Here is a 19,654-nt window from a genome sequence, read left to right on the forward strand (position 1 = left end):
ATGAACGGAGACTTTATTTTCTATCTTGAACTTTGGAGGGTTGTGGGGAAAGCTGCGCTGAGTGCAGCTTAGCACTTCAGCAAGCCTCCCTTCACCTTGCGCAGAAGCCGTCATTTTTCCCTTGGCCGCGGTCCGCCCACGGCGCTGCAGAGGGGCTGGTGAGAGCCAGAGGCCGCTCTAGCCGGCCACACGGTGGCGGTGCCGCGGCTGCCTGGCTTCCAGGTTCCGCCATGTTGGACGAACGGGGCTTGAACCATGGTAGCGAGCGCCAGGCTGCGGCTACCGGCACCGCCAGCCCGGCTGGACACGTGGTGGAAGTGCGGCCCGGACTGTATCTGGGTGGGGCAGCGGCGGTGGCGGAACCAAACCACCTGCTGGAGGCCGGCATCACCGCCGTGCTGACGGTAGACTCGGAACCGGGTTTCCAGGCTGGGGCTGGGTTCGAAGGACTCCGGAGCCTCTTCGTGCCGGCGCTGGACAAACCCGAGACCGACTTGCTCAGCCACTTGGATCGCTGCGTGGCCTTCATCGGCCAGTCGCGAGCCGAGGGACGTGCGGTGTTGGTGCACTGGTAAGTGCAAGGTGCCAGGGGCAAGCCTCCTTTCTGCAGAGCGCCCAGGAGTGGAGGAACCGGCTGTCATAGCTGATAATCTCGCTCCTCATCCTCATCCTTGGGGATGGCTCAAGGAGGAGGGTCTGGAGACTGGCCCCTGGTTCGTGTTTTGTTTGGTTCATTTTGCAGCATCAGCCTGTCTATGTATGAATGTATGTATGTATGTATGTATGTATGTGTGTATCTCTATCTACCTACCTACCAATTATTTATCTGTCTCTCATCTGTCTATAGTTTTGGAGTTGAATGTAGTGCAGCTAGATTTATTGGGGTGAAAATACGTGATACTTTTCTTTCTTATCCTAAAAGTCACTGTGGTTAAACAAAAGAAAACCATAAGCTTTTTTTTTGAGACAAGGTCTTACTGGTGTAGATCTGGCAGGCGAGGAACTCACTCGCTGTGTAGACCACTCTGGCTTCAAAACCACAGATACCCGCCGGCACACCTTCAGTGCGCCACCATGCCTGAGTATAATCAAAGTTTTACATAACCAAGGGAAAATGCTTGGTTTGATTAAGACTGGACAGTCATATAGCAATGTGATTGGACAAAAGGAGTGTGACCTAATGCCAATGGAGTGAGAGGGTAACTCGGCCTGACGCATATTGATCTTCTTCCTCTGGGGTGTAGGGCAAAGCCCTTTCTGGATTGATGGCCTTAGGATGCATCAGACTAAGTAGATCAGAGAATTGATTTGTCCTGCTAGCATGCTAGGCAGACACTCTAGTACTGTGGCCTAGCTCCAGTCTTAAGAGGATGTCTTTGCAGCCGGTTCTCACACAGAAGGTTGGAGAAAGGCTACAGCGTACTGTCTCCCTGTCTCTCTTTTTGAGCTGTTTTACTGTCTTGTCTAGGCTATCCTTGAACTTGGGACCCTCCTGCTTCTGCCTCCTAGGTGGTTGTATTTATATGCATGTGCTACTAGTTTGTCTTTAATTCTGGTCTTTGTGCTTAATATTTGAGTAGAGGGTCTGGTCTCTCTGCCTTGTCCTGGGGTGAGTGGGGAGAAAGAGAAGCAGAAGAAATGATAAACAGATCAGGGGAGACCAGTGTTGAGAGAAAAGGACCTTGCATTTGTTCTGTAGTCATTACAATTAAAAAAAAAACTGTAAATAATTAGCCACTAAGCCCAACCTGTGAGATCACAACCAGAAATCAAGTCACTCCCCAGCCCCATGCAGCTCTCTGGGACAGAAAGTTGAAACAATGTGAATTGTGTCCTTATATCACTTAGAGGTCTCTTTCTCCTATTAGCAGCTGTGAACAAGGCTAGGTTTTCACCCCCCTCTGCCCCCGCCCCACCCCCAAATAACTTTATTTTTATGTAGGGCCCTTCTGCCTTGTGACTTTTGGTTTTGGAGACCAGGCTGGGATAGGTTACCACATATTATGGAGCTTGCCTCCTTCCGTGAAAACCCATAAGAGTTAGAAATTCCATTTGTCCTCTGAACTAGAAGTCTCTTCTCTTTGGGAACCCCGACATTATACATGGCGGCTGTAGCGCTCCTTTCCCAGACTTCGAGGCCCTGTTTCTCCCTTCAAGGCTGGCATGAGCTGCCTCTGTTATGATCCAGATTTCTCCTAACACACTCTCACTTCAGTGAGGATCACGCCTCAGGGAGATCTCCATGCTCTCACCCCTAACAAAGCTCACTTGAAGGGTAATTTGTATTGTTCCTTTCTACAGACCTACAGTAAGTTAAAACACAACCTGACTCAGAATTGTATATCCCTTTTCATTAGGAGAAGGGGACAGTGGGGAATGTCAGCAGATTTTCAGAAGTGTAGTAAATGGGTTTTCAGTGGCCATGGAGAAACATACGAAGCCTGTTGAGCCTGTGGGAATCATAAACGATTTTTTTTGGCTTATTGAATCGGATCGAAATAGAAGGCAGCTGTGTGTGGCAGTCTGCTTTGGTGTGTTGACAAGCTTGTCTTTTCCCGCTGCTATTTGACAATAATTAATGAAAATTTAGGGACGGGACCAGAAGTAATTTTCTTCATCCTTGGTACCTCTGGACTTGAAGCAAACAGGAAGAAAAAGTCTCCATCTACTGCTAGTCGGAGATAATCGGTATACTATGATGTATACTATGATGTATACTGTGATGTATACTATGATATATACTATGATGTGTACTATGATGTATACTGTGATGTATACTATGGTGTATACTATGATGCATACTATGATGCATACTATGATGTATACTGTGATGTATACTATGGTGTATACTATGATGCATACTATGATATATACTATGATGCATACTATGATGTATACTGTGATGTATACTATGGTGTATACTATGATGCATACTATGGTGTATACTATGATGCATACTATGATGTATACTGTGATGTATACTATGGTGTATACTGTGATGTATACTATGGTGTATACTATGATGCATACTATGGTGTATACTATGGTATATGGTGTATACTATGATGTCGGTTTTGAGCAATAATCTATGCATCCCTTCAGTGGTAGGAGAAGTTAACTGTTGGCATTCTCAAGACTGCAGAGTAAAACCAGATTATTTTTATTTCTTTTTTTTTTTGGAAATGGTGCTGGGATTAATTCTGAGCTGGAACCTCAGCTCCAAGATCGATCGATCTATCTATCTATCTATCTATCTATCTATCTATCTATCTATCTATCTATCTCTTCCTATGCTCTGCTTGGGATGAGGGAGACTGGGGAGACTGGTTGATGAATGGTGGAATTAGGATGTGAAGGATTCCTGGGCCTTGTCTAGGAAACTGACAGCGTATATTGCAGCAAAAATAAAAGGCTGGAAAATCTTAGTAGGTGTTGGGGATTCCTGAGAGTCCTGCTGGGTTGGTTTGAACTGTTTTGTTGGACTCTTGTGCAGTAGTCCTAAGGGTGGACACAGGGACAGAGGTAGTGATGAAAGACGTATGAGACCAGATCTGGAACAACTTGGAGTTAAGAGCAAAGGAGCTAGGACATCATTTAAAATTTTTAAGGTAGTTATTTTTGAATAGTTAGTACATCCATATTGATCAGAATTTAAAAATGAATAAGGAAATCAATGACTGTGCTTGTATGTTGGCGGTATTTAAGAAGTGTGGGTTAATTGGAGTGGAAGTGGAAATGATCTGGGCACAGCGGTACACACCTGTCACCCCATCACGTAGGAGGCGGAGACAGGAAGATTGCTATAACTATGAGAAAGGAAAAGATAGAAGTGAGGTGGACCTAAATTTTACCATTAGTGGGGGCTGGGCTTTCCCTTGATTTTTAATTGCTGCTATTTGCTGTTTTATTTTGAAGGTCTCTTTTTCAGCCATGCAGGAGTCAGTCGAAGTGTTGCTGTAGTGACTGCCTTTATAATGAAGACAGACCAACTTACCTTTGAAAAGGCCTATGAAAGCCTCCAGACCGTCAAGCCGGAAGCCAAGTGAGTCCTGTCACAGTAACACTTCTTTCTCTTCCTTTAAAGTCTGTATGAATGCATGGTGTGTGTGTGTGTGTGTGTGTGTGTGTGTGTGTGTGTGTGTGTAGTGCATGTGTAGTGCACTTGCATGGGTCAGAAGCAAACTTAGGATCTTCTTCGGCTGCTGTTACCAGTTCTCCTTTTGTCCTGAGGTTTTATTGAAAGAGGGCCCAACTTCACACTCACTTTTCATTGCAGGATGAATGAGGGATTTGAAGGGCAACTGAAGTTATATGAGGCCATGGGATGCGAAGTCGACACCTCTAGCGCAGCTTACAAGCAGTACCGGCTCCAGAAGGTCACCGAGAAGTACCCGGGTGGGTAAACACTGATCACTGGTGGAATCTGCACTCCGCTGAGGTCTCATTTACTTGGACACTAAATGCATTGTATTACTTTTCAAGAACTGGGAGGCAGAGACTGCCGTTTCCTCTGTTTAGCAGAAAGTCACGTGGTTTAAAAATGGCTGGGATTGAAATCTGGCAGTTCCATTTAAAGTGAAGGCTTATTCGCCTTGCTTTCCTCCCTGATTTCTCAACATGGAGAGTTTTGTTCTGAGTTCAGCATGGATCGCCTCAGTTTGGTATTGGGATTTTGTCTGAAAATCTATAAGGTTGATGTTGATAGTTGGATGCATTTAAATTACCTTGCAGAACTTCGGAATTTGCCTCAAGAACTCTTTGCTGTTGACCCAACCACCATGTCACAGGGATTAAAAGATGACATTCTCTACAAATGTAGAAAGTGCAGGTAAAATATTTTGGATCCTCTGGAATTTTTAATCATCTTGGTAGTTGCAAAAGTGTTTCAAGTTTTATTTTCTTATCTCTCTAGGAAGGATTTGTTTAATTGAATATTATGGAAATTTTACCTGCAAACCTGCCTCAGAGAGAATGTAACTTAGTAACCAGATTGTAGGGCTATTGAGATTTTGAGTGGCATACTCAATGTTGTATTCTTTTGGCTTGTAAGAAATATTGTACATTTCATCTTTGTTTTCATCCTTTGGAAATCGTTAATGCTTTTGTCTTTGGTGGTTTTGCAGGCGATCTTTATTTAGAAGTTCTAGTATTTTGGATCATAGTGAAGGAAGCGGGCCAATAGCCTTTGCTCACAAGAGAACGACACCGTCTTTGGTACTTATGGGGAGTCAGGCTCAGTGTACATCTTACTTCATTGGACCTGTACAGTGGATGGAGTCGACTTTGTTGGGAGTAATAGATGGACAGGTGAGAACATTATTTTCTTTCTGCAGTTTTGTTGTGTCGTCTAAATTCTTTTCCCTTCTCCACCTTTAAACTGTATTTTAGAGTGAGGAATGTGGCTTAGTTGGTAGAACGCTCATCTAGTATGCGTGAAGCCCTGGATTCCATCTCTAGCATCACATAGGCCAGGCCTGAAATGCCAGCACTCTGGAGGTTAAGGCAGGAGGGTTGGAAGTTAGGGGCACCTCAGGCACACAGTGAGTTTGAGTCTATCCTGACTGATGTTCATGAGGCACTGTCTCAAGACAACACAACAACAAACATTTTTATTATTTTTAATATCTGTATTACATCTTCTCTCTTTTGTATGTGGCTGTATGTATCTGTGGGGGTTCTGGGGTGCTACACACTCATACATGGAAGTCAGAGAACAGCTAGTGGAAGTTGGTTTCCTCTGTTCACCATGTTGGTCTCAGGACCAAGCTCAGGCCATTGGGCTTGGCTGAAGGGTCCTTACCTGTTGTCTCATCTTATTGTCTGGATAAAAAAACAAAACTAACAAACATCTGTGTTGTAATCAACCATTCCCTTCTGAAGATTCTGAGGACTGTCTTTTTAGTATATGAATAAGGTCACCAAAAATAAGAATCCCTACTCAGACCATGCACACTAAACATAAGTGATAATGCTGTTGCTAACATTAGAGAGAGTGCAGAAATCTTGGTGAGTACTTTTGGATTTCTCTGACGTGCATGCTTCTGATACCAGCTAGCAGTAGAAGATGAGAATCTGAATGTGCACTTCCATCCTTTACCATGAGAGCCTGATTTGGACTCCTGTTAATAATCGATTAGAAGCCAAGTATTTGTTACCTTGATACAAACATTCTTAGTTGCTTTGAGCTTTGCTTTCCCTCTTCATCCTGAGGTTCCTGTCCCTCCTTTTCAGTAGAAAGTGCCTCTCCTGTGGTAGTTGTACTTTATGATCAACCCAGATTACAAGTTCCTTGATGGTGACACATGCCTTGAATCCCAGCACAGGGGAAGCAGAGACAGGCGGATCTCGAGACTCTACAGAGCGAGTTCCAGGACAGCCAGGGCTACACAGAGAAACCCTATCTCGAAAAACCAAAATCAAAACTAACTAACCAACCAATAAAAAAAAAACATTTTTTTTGAGAACAGGAATCATGCCTTAGCTATTTTATATTCTGCATTGTCAAAGATAGTTGCTGATGAATATAAAATGGATATAATGACACATTTGCTTCTTTCAGCTTCTTTGCCCAAAATGCAGTGCCAAGTTGGGTTCCTTCAACTGGTATGGAGAACAGTGCTCGTGTGGTCGATGGATAACCCCTGCTTTCCAAATACACAAGAACAGAGTGGATGAAATGAAAACGTTGCCAGCTCTGGGATCACAAACAAGGAAACTATGAACTTGAGACACAGTTTGGAATAAAACCCGATGAAATGTATTTCTTTTGATCATTATCTTTCATAGCAGAGGCCAAAATTTTATTTAGTGTCCAAAGGTAGTTAATGTGGCAGATACGTGTTGGTAGTTTATCACATGATGTATGATGCATATACATTACTTCACTGGGCAATCCAGGCAATCGTGTACATTTGATTTGATATTAAAATCTTTTATAATCAGATGCCCTGTTACATGTTTTAAGCTTTTGTGCTTTTTGGATCTAGCCCATGCTTTAAGCATGCTAGGTAAACATTCTACCTCTGACCTATATCTGGGACCTCTTACACATGTAAAGTTGTGCTTTATAGTATGTTGGTTGTATGATACTAAAGTCTAGATGGATAAAATTGTATGTAAAATAGTTGTCCGTATCCAGGTAGATATTCTTTGGTTTTCAGAAATATAAAGCAGATTAATTTGTTGTATTTTGAAAAATTATTTCCGTGTCTCATTTAAGGGACATTAGTGAACCTACACATGTGCCTTTTGGTGATTCCTCCTAGGGAAATGTGAACAGGCATCTGTATTGGGCACTGACCACAGACCAAAGAGATGCTTCCACCCAAGTCCAGCTTGGTAAACTGGTGAATTTATTGGGGTTACTTCCAGGAGTGTGGGTAACTACTCACAAAAGCTGTATTCCTACAGCAGTTTGCCGGCAACTTACTGCAGGAGAGTCTCTTCTCCCAGTAACCATCACAGTTTATGTTACCTTTGGAACGACCTGTTGATCTTGTAACTGTCTTGAACCTTGTAAATTGTGTTAATCCCTTTCTTCCCTCCTGGAGTTGGGAGGGTAGAGAGAGAGGGAGAGGGGAAGAAAGTGAGTTTTGAAAAGGTTACTATGTAGCCCTGGTGTGTGTGTGAGAGAGGCTGAGTGTCTATGTAGCTCTGGTTGTCCTGGAACTCACTCTGTAGACCAGACTGGTCTGACAGAAATCCAAGTGCTTCAGCATAAGCTAAGAAGGCCTTAAGACACACTTACTTACCTGTGTCTATGTGTAACACATTGACGAAGCTGGGTAGTGGTGGTGCACGCCTTTAATCCCAGCACTGGGGAGACATCTGTAGTTAGACTTTCCTTTGTGGGATTACCAGCCTACAAATTATGACACAGACTTATTCCTGATTATGAATGCTTGACCACTAGTTTAGGCTTATTCCCATCTAGCGCTTGTAACTCAAATTAACCTGTTTCTATTAATCTGCATTCTACCACATGGCTTTTAACTCTGTCTCTGTACATCCTACTTGTTCTGTGTCTCACTGGTGTCCATGCCTCTCTCCTTCCCAAAGTTCTCTCTCTCCCTGGAAGTACCACCTAGTCCCTCCTGCCTAGCTATTGGCATTCAGCTCTTTATTAAAGCAATCAGAAAGTACCTTAGGCAGAGACACTTCTTTACAGTATACAAAAGTATTGCAGAACAGAGGCCAACCTGGTCTACAGAACAAGATCCAGGACAGCCAGGGCTACACAGAGAAACACTGTCTCAAAGCTTTTCAAAACCTGGCCACTCCACGAGAGCGCCTCTTTGTAGGTGAAAATGTTTTGGCATGATTTCATGTGGCTCAGCTTACCGTCTAGCCACCCTACGCCGTAGCATACAGCAGAGAGCAGCCCATTTCATTTGAACTTAGATTTTCATATAATGTGTAATGTGCACCGAGACCATGTGTGCATTATTGTAGGTGACTCAGTGAATACATCAGTCAAGCCCCTGCTTTCTGGCTACTGCAGTCCGGCTGGTAGGGGCAATGCCTTTTTGAAAGCTAATTGTACTTTCAAGTGAGGAATGGCTGGGAAACCTAACTATTTATGTGAAGTTCAGTCAGGGTAGTGGTGCATGCCTGTAATTCCACTCCTCCCATTCCAGACCTCGCCCCTCAGAAAGCCCTCCAAGGGTCAGCTCCTGCCCCAGAGCTGTTCAAGATCACGCCTACAGGGTTTTTAAGACCTGGTCACTAGACCTGCCAAAAGCTCTCTCTCTCTCCTGCCTTCCCAAGAATCACCAGGGAGTTGCTTCACTCTGCTTTGCTCTGTTTATTAAATCTGGGATTAATTGTTAGATTTGACTTATTGCATCAATGGAGGATAGCCAGTAACTGGGGATCCAATACTTACCACACAGCAAAAGTGAACTTCGTGGCCAGGTTTGAATTTAGAAGTGTGAAGTATTCTTGCAAAAATAAAAGCAAACCTCCCCAGTCTAGCCTGTAAAACTGGCAGCTTTAGGAACAAGTTAAACATAACTATGAAGATAAAGTCAGCAGACTCACAAAGTAGGCAGTTCTCAAGGCAAGACTAGTTTCTTCAACATACGGTGCCAAACAAGTGGGGGAAAGTGTTGAGGAATATTTGCTTCCACTGTGTGAAGATGTGTCACTCTGGTTGGTTTAATAAAGAGCTGAGTGGCCAATAGCTAGGCAGGAGAGACAGGTGGGATTTCTGGGGAGAGAGGAAGAGGAAGAGGAGAGGAAGAGAGGAAGAAGTCCGACATGGTACAGAATGCAGATTGATAGAAGCATGTTAATTTGAGTTATAAGAGCTAGTTGGGGACAAGCCTAAAACTAAAGGCCAAACTTTCAAAATTTATAAGTCTCTGTGTTGTTATTTGGGAGCTGGCGATTCAAAGATAGTCTGACAAGAAAACTTGCTACAGAAAAGGGATTGCCACGTGAACCTTAGTTGCACAGTGTTATTCTTATTTGTATCTTCATTTTCACAAGCCAACTCAAGGTGGGAATTTTATTTTTAGTATCTATGTGTGCACACAAGTTTGAGTTTATGTGCATCACATGTGTGCAGAATCCCTTGAAGCAGAAGAGAACTTTCAATCTCCTGGAGCTGGATTTAAAAATGGTTGTGAGCTTCCATGTGGCTCCTAGGAACTGAACCCGGGTCCTCTGTGAGATCAAGTGCCTTAATTGTTGGGCCATCTCTACAGGTAGTTTTAAGACTGAAAATTGAATGTGGAACTGATAGATATTAGGTAATATTAAGGAATTACTGACTTTGCTAGGTGTATATGTTATTTTCAAAATAGGCTTTGTTTAGATAAATGAAATACTATGAGATTTGCTGTAAGACTTCCTGGAAAAAACAGAAAAGTTATTGGGAGGGAAGATAGATGGAACAGGAGTGGCAGATGGTTGAAGCTGGGATGGTAGCAACATGGGGATTCACCGCATTGCCTCTTACATTTGTTAAAATAAACGTGAAAGTGTTGCTTTGTGCACAACGTAAGTTTTTCTAAGTGGGAAATCCTAAAAGAGCATGCAGACAAAGTATGACAATAATGGAATCCAGCAAGGGGTTTGGACACAAGAGTGTGGTACCAAAGTCAATTGTGTTACTATGTCTAGTGTTGCTACATCTAAGATACCAAACAACAGAGAAAGAATGAAAACCGAACTATAAACTCTGAAGAGGAAAACCTCAACAATCTCAGGATAGGCAAGGATTTCTTAAAATACAAGTGGCAGAGACCCAACAAACGACTGACATTCACTGCACTGAACAGAGAGCACCCCCTCCCCTAACAAAGATAAAGACAAGTGCCAAGCCGGGAGAAGACATTCACAACACACACAGTAAATGAATAAAGGAGGCTGTCTATCTAAAGATCTGCATATCGCTGGGAGAAAGGAATCCAGGAGCACACTATGTCAAACCGAGTGGACGGTTCACAGAACAGTGTGTAACAAACGTTAAGGAGTACAGCATTCCTGTGCTGCCAGAGAAGTGTGAACTACAGTCACACTACTCAGAGTGGCACAAATTGTCAGTCTGACCATATCTAGTGTTGGTGAATATGGAAACTGCTCATTTTGCAAGTGACCCAGCAAAATATGCTTGCAGGGAATGTATTTCATGTACTGGTACACAACTAAAAGACCATCTTAGGGTAACAGAAAAACTGATTACATTTATTCAAGGAAGTGTAGCAGTTAAAATACAGAGAGAGCCTCAAAGAGTAATACCCAACAATTTGGGGAACATTTACAGTGTTACACATTTATGTGAACAACCCCTGCCCCCAACACTCAACATATGTATTTATAAACATTTAAACATGATAAAAGTAAAAATTAAAACAGAGCCGAGTAGTGGCTCACGCCTTTAATCCTAGCACTCAGGAGGCAGAGACATGCGGATCTCTGTGAGTTTGAGGCCAGCCTGGTCTACAGAGCGAGTTCCAGAACAGGTTCCAAAAGCTACAGAGAAACCCTGTCTCAAACAAACAAACAAACCCAAAACCCCAAACAAACAAAAAAATCAAAAAACAAAACAAAAAACCCGAAACAAAAAAATTAAAATGGACTAAAAAGATTTCTATAAAATTCTTGATAGGAATTGTCTATTTGGACAGAGGGAAATTAAATTGGGTGTGTAGTAGTATAGTTGGGAGACAGTCTGCCTTTCCTGTCTATAAATTTAAAATTTCATATACTCTGAGAAAAATTTATATTTAAGTGAAAAATTTTAATATTTGTTTACTTAATGACAGGTATCCAAATGTTTATATCGTAATTGCCCAGACTTTCTGAATAAGAGAACTTGATAAAAGTTAAAATTTATAAAAGTTAAAAACTGAAAAGTTGAAGTTCGTGAACTTCAACTTTCCTTAAAGGCCATGGTGCTTGGTAGGTAGAGAAATAGAGAAAATTCGATTTTATTTTAGTTTGTATGTCAATGAATTTGAAGCGCAAGAATGAAAGTATTATAAATTTCATGGTAAACAAAGAATGTATCATTCCAATGATGGAAGGAATGGCATTTATTGTATGAGGACTTTAAAACTGTGTGTGTGTGTGTGTGTGTGAGCGAGTGTTTGTGCGCGCGCGTGCGTGTGCGAGCGCCAGTGCGCCCGTGCGGCGCATTGCACGTGTCTATGCGGGTGCGCTCCGCTCGCAGCCGGACTTCACGAATTCGGAGCGGGCTTCCCCGCACTCCGCAATCAGTAGTAACATCAGCCACGAGGAGCTCGGAGGATTCTGGGAAGCTTTTCTGTTTTGTTTGTAACCATGGGAAAAATTCCACTCGGTCCTAGAGGGATCCGCGTTCATTCACCAATTCGTTTTAAAAGTCACCGGCCACTGAAATTGAGTAAAACTGAAAAAGAAACAATAGTCCGTCTTGAAACTATTTTTTTCAAACACGTTTACATTTTCAGTTGGAATTTATGATGCGTACGGTTTTCTTCTAAAACTATTTAGAATCTTGAAGTGTTAGCAATAAAAGATTGACAAGTTATTGCGAGTTTTAGAAATTCTTCAGGAGGCAAGTGTGGACATGAGAGTTTATCTTATATATTTTCTTTGTTTAAATTTGTTTGAAGGCAGACTTTCCACAAGTATGATAGGTGAGAATGTTTTCCTCCGATTGCCTGTAAAGAATCAGTTCTAACAAACGTGGAAAATTCTTTGTGTTCGTCTGTATGTACTGTGTACATGGAAATTTTTTACAGCGAAAGAAAAGTATTCACAAAAACAGAATCAGATTTGCTGCCAATTTCTAATTTTGTTCTGAGATATCTACATCGTATTATCAAGCAAATTGAAGAGCAAACTGCTATGGTCAGGAGACTTTTCAGTTTTAATATTATCAACAAATTTAACTGAAGTAGTTAAATCTGCGTGCTCTCTGCCCATTTTTATAAAAGAAAGAAAGAAGAATGACAAAAAAACCTCACAGAGGGACAGAACGTGTTGAAATCGTCCCCAGGGAAATATTTACTCACAGGTCAGCTTGGCTTTAACGCTGACGTCTCCTTAGCTTTTGCTACAAGTGCTGGTGTGCGGTGAGATAGTTTGCCTCCGCTCGGCCACCGTCCGTCAGCCCTCAGCATATTTTGTCCGCCGGCCGCCGCCGTTTCGGATTACTCACCGACCGGAGTTCGGAGGTACGGAGAGGTATCTGTTTGGCCGAAGCTGGCTGGTGTGGCCGGCACCATGGAGTCGCCTTTTAGTCCGGGATTTCCTCACCGACCAGAGGAAGACTGGGGTGAGTGGATCTGCGAATGTACCCGGGCTCGCTCGGGCCCGTTGCGGGGGTTTTCCTCCCGGTTTCCGCCCGGCGGCGGTGACAGGTGGGGACGAACCTTGCCCAGGGAGCGAGGCCATGGATTGGGGGCTCGTGGAAGGGACTGGCAGAACCACTGGGCTCTGTCCTGGCCGCAGCGACATGGAAGTGATGTTCGAATCGTGGAAATTGCTGTAGTTTTTCAGCGTGTGTTCCTGGTGGAAATACCAGGAGATCTTGAGGGACCAGAACTCAGCAGGGTGACTCTGGATGCCGCTCCAGGCAATTTTCTCAGACTGTGGGATGTGTTTGGGAGTGAAGTGTGTGTGTGTGTGTGTGTGTGTGTGTGTGTACGCGCATGTGTGCACTGCACGTGCGCGTGACATGTTTGAGAAAATATGGTTGAAATACACACAGAGAAGAAAATCCTTATCTCTCCGCTGTCATGGTTGATTTAAGGCATATATCCAAATTGGCAAAGAAGCAAAGGTCCCAATCACCTGACCCGTGTCCCTGATTACTAGATCTACCATAAACTGATGTAATCCTGACTGCTGTCCAAACAGCTCTGAAATCTCTTGTTAGATCTTGCTTGGTTTTGGTGTTCAGGAAAGATGGGATGGAGAATTGACACCGGACAAGTGTTGTCATCTGAATCCTTAGAGGAGCCCGATATTCCTCTTTTGATTACGAGACAGGGATCCAACATGAAGGTACCTCAGTGGATCCTGTAGTTAGACTGCACCGTTCTTCAGCGTTGTGATTTTGGGGTGTTATTTTCCTGGGGCCAGACCAACATTCCATCACACGAGTGGACTGTCAGCTAGAATGGATTGAACATCCTACTTTAATTTTCCAGTGGCAGATGTGATCTATAATTACGATCTATGAGAGATTTATTTTAAATTACGGAAAAAAACTGTAGGGGTCCATTCTCCAGTGCGTTTCCCCAGCTAAATGTTTTGTTATAGTAACATTAGCCACTTGCTTAGGGCCTTGTTTTTGTCAGCTATCCCACTAAGCACGCTACGTGTGTTATTGGTGGCCACAGCAGGCCAAGGTCCTGCCGTCCTTTAGATGCTGAAACTGGGGCTGACAGAATTTGCCCTCAGTCTTAGAGAGGTGTTGAGTGGTAAAAGTAGGATTAGAACTGAGGCCGTCTAACTCTGAGGTCTGTGCCTCTGGTTTTTCACTCTGTAACATTTTCCTAGCTTTTTTCTAAAGGTGGATTTTTTTTCCCTAATGCTTCTTTCTGATTTTAACAAGTCTGCTTCAGTTACAGTTGTGGTTTGTTTTCTCAACCATTTGACCCTCATATTTTCATGGCATTTCTTAAACTGTAACACAAAGCACTTTCTGATAGCATTGTTTTGTCTTGTTTTCTGACTCTCGGCTGCGTTTTCCTAACTCCTAAACTTGATTCTTTAATGGAACACTCAGTTCTCTGTAGTCAGTTGATTGACTCCATTCTCAGGTATCCTGTCCCATTTCTCCTTGAGTACGCTCTTTCCCTGTTGTGTTTTAGGTTTCTTTTTTCAGACTGTTGACAATTATCTCTTGGAAGAGTACTTTTTTCCCTTAGGTGTTCAGTAGGTAGGAAAGATTTTGCAGGCATTAGGCACTACTGTCTACTAGGGTTTCTCAATAGAATAATGGATTCTTTGGGAGTTGCTGTTTTGGATGTTTAATTATTTTACTGATGTATTGATGTTTTAAAAATATTTTTAGCAACTGCCCTGTTAAACTTTAAAAATTAGATTTTATAATTAGTATTTCTTATGATTAACAGCTTGAACAATTTGAAGGACATTATCTCAGCACAGGATATGATGGGATGTGCTTCTATTCATTTATTTTCCAAGTGTGATTAATGAACTTTAGAGCTGACATCTGCAGATGTATTTTGGAAAGGTCCACAAGGCACTTGTTTTGGGCATCACTATCATGTGGCCTTGCAGCTGCTCTGCCGTGGTGAAAAAGCAGCCATAGGCGGTGCAGATTAGTGAGACTGGCTGTGTTCCCATAAAAGCTTATGGAGACTGAAATTTGCATTTCACATAGATGTATTCATTATTTCTGTACTTATTTACTTAGAGTCTTTTAAAAGCGTGTAGCTCAGGCTGTCCTCATGCTTCAGATATTCCTGCCTTAGCCTTCTGAATGCTGGGATTATAGGCATACAGTACCATACCCGGCTCCCATTATGGCTGTTGTTGTTAGGTCTTTTGAGACAAGGTCTTGCTATACAGCCCAGGGTGGCCTGCAACTTTCATAAGTCTCCTGCCTCTGGCTCCCCAGTTATATCTAGTGTATTACTTAATGTCTTTGTTAAATGCAGCTTAGATTTTTAGAGTGATCTTGCTGATAGGACATGTAATTCCATAGATGCCCCCTCTCCTCTCTACAGTTCCCTCTACTGGTATCATCTTACATTACTATGCGGGTCAGTTGGTTGTTTTTGTTTGTTTGTTAATTTGACACAAGCTAGAATTATCTGGGAAGAGAGAATCTCTATTGAGAAAATTCTTCCATTAGATTGTCATGTAGGCAGGTCTGTGGATTTTTTTTTTCCTTCGTAATGATTGATGTGGGAGAGCCTAGCCTGCTGTGGGTGGTGCCAACCCTTGGCAGGTGGTTTTGGGGTTTTGGGGTGCATAAGAAAGCAGGCTGAGCAAGACAGAGGGAACATCATTCATCTGTGACTTTGGCTACAGTTCCTGTTTCTAGGTTTCTGCCTTGAGTTCCTGCCCTGACTTCCCTTCATGTAGACAGTGATTGGGACATGTAAGCCAAATAAACCCTTTCCTCCTCAAGTTGCTTTTGGTCGTGGTGTTTCATCACAGCAATGGAAGGCAAACTGAAGCAATTAGTGTGGGACTTTGTTCAGATGGATGAACTATGTTGATCAGTTTTTTCTTTTCTTTCTTTCTTTCTTTCTTTCTTTTTTTTTTGAGACAGGGTCTCCAACTTGGCCTGGAACATTTGATGTAACCCAAGCTTGCCTTGCATTCTTAATGCTCTTGTCTCAGCTTTGCAAATACTGGACTTATAGGCATGAGCCACCATGACTGGCTTGGTACGTTAGTATTAAGTGAAGGATGAACATTATAGGTGTTTTGACAAGCACAATGCCATGGGCCATCATTACAGTGTTGTGCAGAGTAGGGTGAGAGCGTCTCTCTTGCACATTCCCTGTGCTCCATCCACTCATCCCTCCTTCCTTCCACCTGAGTCGTCCCACACCCCATAATGGATCTTTTCTCTGTCTGCACAGTTTTGCTTTTGTTGAATAGTTGGAACCATGCAGTATGAAGCCTTTTCAAATTGGCTTCTTTACTCAGTAGTGTGCATTTGAAGTGCCTCTGTGTCCTTCTGTGCCTCGATGGCATATTTCTATATTATAATTTATAAATATCATTTCTTATATTTAGCAAATAGTGCTAAATATAAAGGCTTTGATAAATGTTTAATGACACTGATCTGTCATTACAGTATTCTACATGCTGTGGAGGATGCTGGCATGCTCAGGTTTGGATGCCAGCCCTCTTTTCTTGGCTTGTAGATGATTGCCTTCTTGCTGTGTCCTCACATGGTGTTGGAGGAAAGCATGATCCTCTTCTTCCAGATTCATTTAGCCTTAGTAATCTCCTCAAGACCCTGCGTCAGATATAGCCATCTTGGGGATTATAGTGCCCATATGAATTTTTGGAGGACATAATACAGTTTAGAGTACACAGTTTGTGTGTCTCTTTACATGTTGATATTGTGGTTGCTTCTGATTTTTGGCAGTTAGACATGAAGGTGCTCTAAACATCTGTGTGCAGGTTTTTGTGTTGATGTAAGTTTTCATATCATCTGGACTGATCCAAAGGAGCTCAATTACTGGATCATATTATAATTTGGTTTATAAGAAACCACCAAGCTTGTACCATTTTGTGTCTCCACCAGCAATGAGTGGATGTTTCTGTTTGATGGTGTTTGCAGTTGCCAGTACTTTGAGTTTAGCCATCTTAACAGGTGTGTGGCGGTCCTTGTTTTAATTTGCAGTTTTCTAATGTTACATGGTGTTGAGCATCTTTCCTGGCTAGTTTACAATCTTAACTTTCCTCTGCTTTCTTCCTCTCTCCCTCTTGCTTGAACTTTTCAAAAGTCTCTCTCTCTCTCTCTTCCTTCTTTTTTTTTTTTTTTTTTTTTTTTTTAAGCCACTTGAGATGTGTGTCAAGATGAGAAGCTTCCTGCTGCTGCGGTTTCTCTCATGGCTTTAGTATCTTCTTTGAAGCTTCTCTTCCTTCCTTTTCTTGTACTAACCAAAGTGTGACACCCCGCTGATGACACAGCTTTCCCCAAAGTTCTGGTGAAAGCCTTCTGCACCCGGCACCGCAGAATATAGTAGTTGTCTTTTTTTTTTTTTTCCTTCTCTGCCATTTCTAGGACATGCTCCTTTCCTCCACAAGCAATGTCTAGGTGTCAGTCTTATCCTGTCACAGTTTGCAGTCTTCCACCTCTTCCTGTTGCAGAGACCTGCTGATTCTTTCATCACTTTCACTGGGAAATGTAGCTACTAACTTACTGGTGCTTTCTCTGACATTGCCTGCTAGGATTTTTGGCTATTTCAGTAGCTCGGCCAGTCCATTCCCTGCCTAATTACTTGATGATTGTTCCCTAAAGCTTCTCTCTGAAGCCTCTGGCACCTCCTCTTTCATGCTCTGAATCAGAACTTCCAGTCCTTTCCTCATTTCCCCCATCACACGCTTGCCTTCCCTCCATACAGATGCTGAAGTTGGCTTCTTGTTCCTAGATTGAATCTGACCTTCTCTGTGTGTTTCAGATCACTATGCTTTATTAAAAGTTGCTCAAGCTATTTTCCTGGTGCGCATAGCATTTCTCCCATCTCTTAGAAAAGAAACGTGTAGTGATTTCACTTCTTCTATTTGGAGGGGGGACAATGCCAAAGTCTCCTTAGATGTTACTTCCCTTTGTGCTGTTTCCGCATTTCTCCTTTTCCCTTCTTTTTTTGTAAATAGAGAAATTTCTTAAAAGTCCATGTTCAGGGGTGACCCCAACTTTTTCTTCTTTTTTGGCTACGTTTATTTATTTGTGTGTGTGTGGGTGGTCTGCATGCCAAGGCACACGTGTGGAGGTCAGAAGATTACTTTGGGAATTGGTTCTTTACTTGTATCATGTGGGTCCTGGGGATCAAACGTAGAAAGTCAAGCTTGGCAGCAAGCACCTTTACTTACTGAGCCATCTTGTGACCCCACCTTCCATCATATTGAAAATAATAAGACTCTGATCAGGCCGAGATGAAGTAAAATGCGAGATCACTGTGGAGGAGTAAACAAGTATGTGGTCAGGGCAGAGGGAGGTGAGGTTGAAAAGCTCACTAAGAAAGCTAACAATCGTAGCTGCTATTGTTGAGGGAAGTCTAAATATTGGGAGTGTAAAATTGGTGACGGACATAGGAATAGGCAGTAAATTTTAATACTCTACCGTGATTTGTGCCCTTCGTTTCTCGTGGAGTCTAATGAAACAGTCTATAGGTATAGAAGTGTATGTCTTCATTTTTTTTTTAAACCACAGAAGCTGAAAGATCAGTACACTGATACTCACATTTCTCTTATGCACCGACTGTTAAAATCCCGCCCCACTTACTGTGTCCCTTATTACCCACACTTCCCCTCGTCCACCACCTGAAACACGGACATGTGGAAGGAAACTCCTAAATACTTGACCAGGTATTTCTTAAGAACAGGATGTTTATTTAAAAAAAGAACCATAAATGCATGACAACATTTATAGTTCTAAGCCAGATCACAAGGTTCCTTCTTACCTTGAATTAACTGTGGCCACCAACCACTTACAACAGGAACTTGTTTTGAGAAGTGTGCTGTGTGCCCATCATAGTGTGGTGTGTGCTTACAAAACCTGGATTGTAAGGTCACTTTCCTCTTACATTGTATGATACATATGTGCACATATAATACACACATAAATGCTGTCTGAGATTAAGTAAAATACAAGAGCAAATGATGCAATTAAGACACAGTAGATTTAAGAGATATGATATGTCTACCAGTGTAACCTGGCTCACAGTTTTACTGTAACTTTTTTCTAAGTAGAGGGAGCATAGTATTAAACTAAGGGTGAGGGAGTGTACTGTAGCAACCTCGACACTAGTCACGTAGTTGTTGGTTGTCGTTATCAAGAATTACGTGTGTGCTATCCACAGTTGTGTGCTTTATGAGCTTCACAATAGCTGTTTACATGTCGTGCACCTCCATCAGACACCGACAGCCCTGGTTTTTCCAGGTGATGGGATTTTTCAGGTCTGTTCTAACTTTTTGGGACTGTCTTTATATATTGTTGATCATATTTGTTTTCAATATCCCTTTTAAAAGGTTTTTTTTGTTGTTTTCGTTTTGCTTTTTAAATAGACTCTTATGGCCTATGTAGCTAAGGATGGAGGATGACTTTGAACTCATGTCCTCTTGCCTCTGTCTGCGAGGTGCTGGGATCCTAGGATCTGTGCACGCTTCACTTTGCAGATGGAGTTACATCTCTAACCCTTCAGCAGGCTCAGCAGGGTCTTCCTTTTCGTTTTTTCTTTAAAGACAGGATTTCTCTGTACACCTCTGGCTGTCCTGGAATTTGCTGTGTAGACCAGGCTGGCCTCAGATTGAGAGATCCACCTGCTTCTGCCTCCAAATTCTGGGATTAAAGGCGTGCACTGTCTGGCCAGGGTTTTGTTATGTAACCAGGTTGGCTTCAGACTTTCCATTCTCCTGTCTCTGCCCCAGAGTGTTAGGCTTATAGGCAGGCAATACCGTGTCTGACCAACTTTTGTTTTCAGGTTTTTTTTTTTTTTTTTTT

The 19,654-nt window shown here is 42.5% G+C and overlaps 2 protein-coding genes across 3 annotated transcripts in view; both read left to right on the plus strand.

Moving 5' to 3' along the window:
* The first annotated feature begins 222 nt into the window (after positions 1-222).
* LOC121442061 (dual specificity protein phosphatase 12-like) lies at positions 223-6,943 on the plus strand. Of its 2 annotated transcripts, XM_041643524.1 has the most exons (6): positions 223-571; positions 3,929-4,042; positions 4,277-4,395; positions 4,732-4,828; positions 5,124-5,307; positions 6,560-6,943. In XM_041643524.1, the coding sequence occupies exons 1-6, from the start codon at positions 231-233 to the stop codon at positions 6,719-6,721; spliced, it is 1,017 nt and encodes a 338-aa protein (XP_041499458.1). In that variant the 5' UTR covers positions 223-230; the 3' UTR covers positions 6,722-6,943. The 2 variants fall into 2 exon arrangements, with proteins under 2 accessions (XP_041499458.1, XP_041499459.1); XM_041643525.1 differs by lacking the exon at positions 5,124-5,307.
* A 5,672-nt stretch (positions 6,944-12,615) lies between these two features.
* The window catches only part of LOC121442018 (cyclic AMP-dependent transcription factor ATF-6 alpha-like), a gene marked incomplete at its 5' end in the record, with an annotated part of 174,219 nt that continues 167,180 nt past the window's right edge, over positions 12,616-19,654 (plus strand). The window contains one exon of the mRNA XM_041643453.1: positions 12,616-12,766. Within this exon, the coding sequence (XP_041499387.1) occupies positions 12,616-12,766 (151 nt within the window). The remainder of the gene's footprint in view (positions 12,767-19,654) is intronic.

Source organism: Microtus oregoni, unplaced genomic scaffold (genome assembly GCF_018167655.1).
Source record: "Microtus oregoni isolate MIOR12 unplaced genomic scaffold, Mior012 000086F_ref0000336, whole genome shotgun sequence".
In the NCBI taxonomy this organism is placed as follows: domain Eukaryota; kingdom Metazoa; phylum Chordata; class Mammalia; order Rodentia; family Cricetidae; genus Microtus; species Microtus oregoni.

Excerpts from the sequence above, each read along its gene's own strand:
- LOC121442061 (XM_041643524.1), top strand. The coding sequence starts at position 231 with ATGTTGGACGAACGGGGCTTGAACCATGGTAGCGAGCGCCAGGCTGCG. Across the intron at positions 4,396-4,731 it reads GGTCACCGAGAAGTACCCGG|AACTTCGGAATTTGCCTCAA; the intron begins GTGGGTAAACAC and ends ATTACCTTGCAG. Across the intron at positions 4,829-5,123 it reads TACAAATGTAGAAAGTGCAG|GCGATCTTTATTTAGAAGTT; the intron begins GTAAAATATTTT and ends GTGGTTTTGCAG.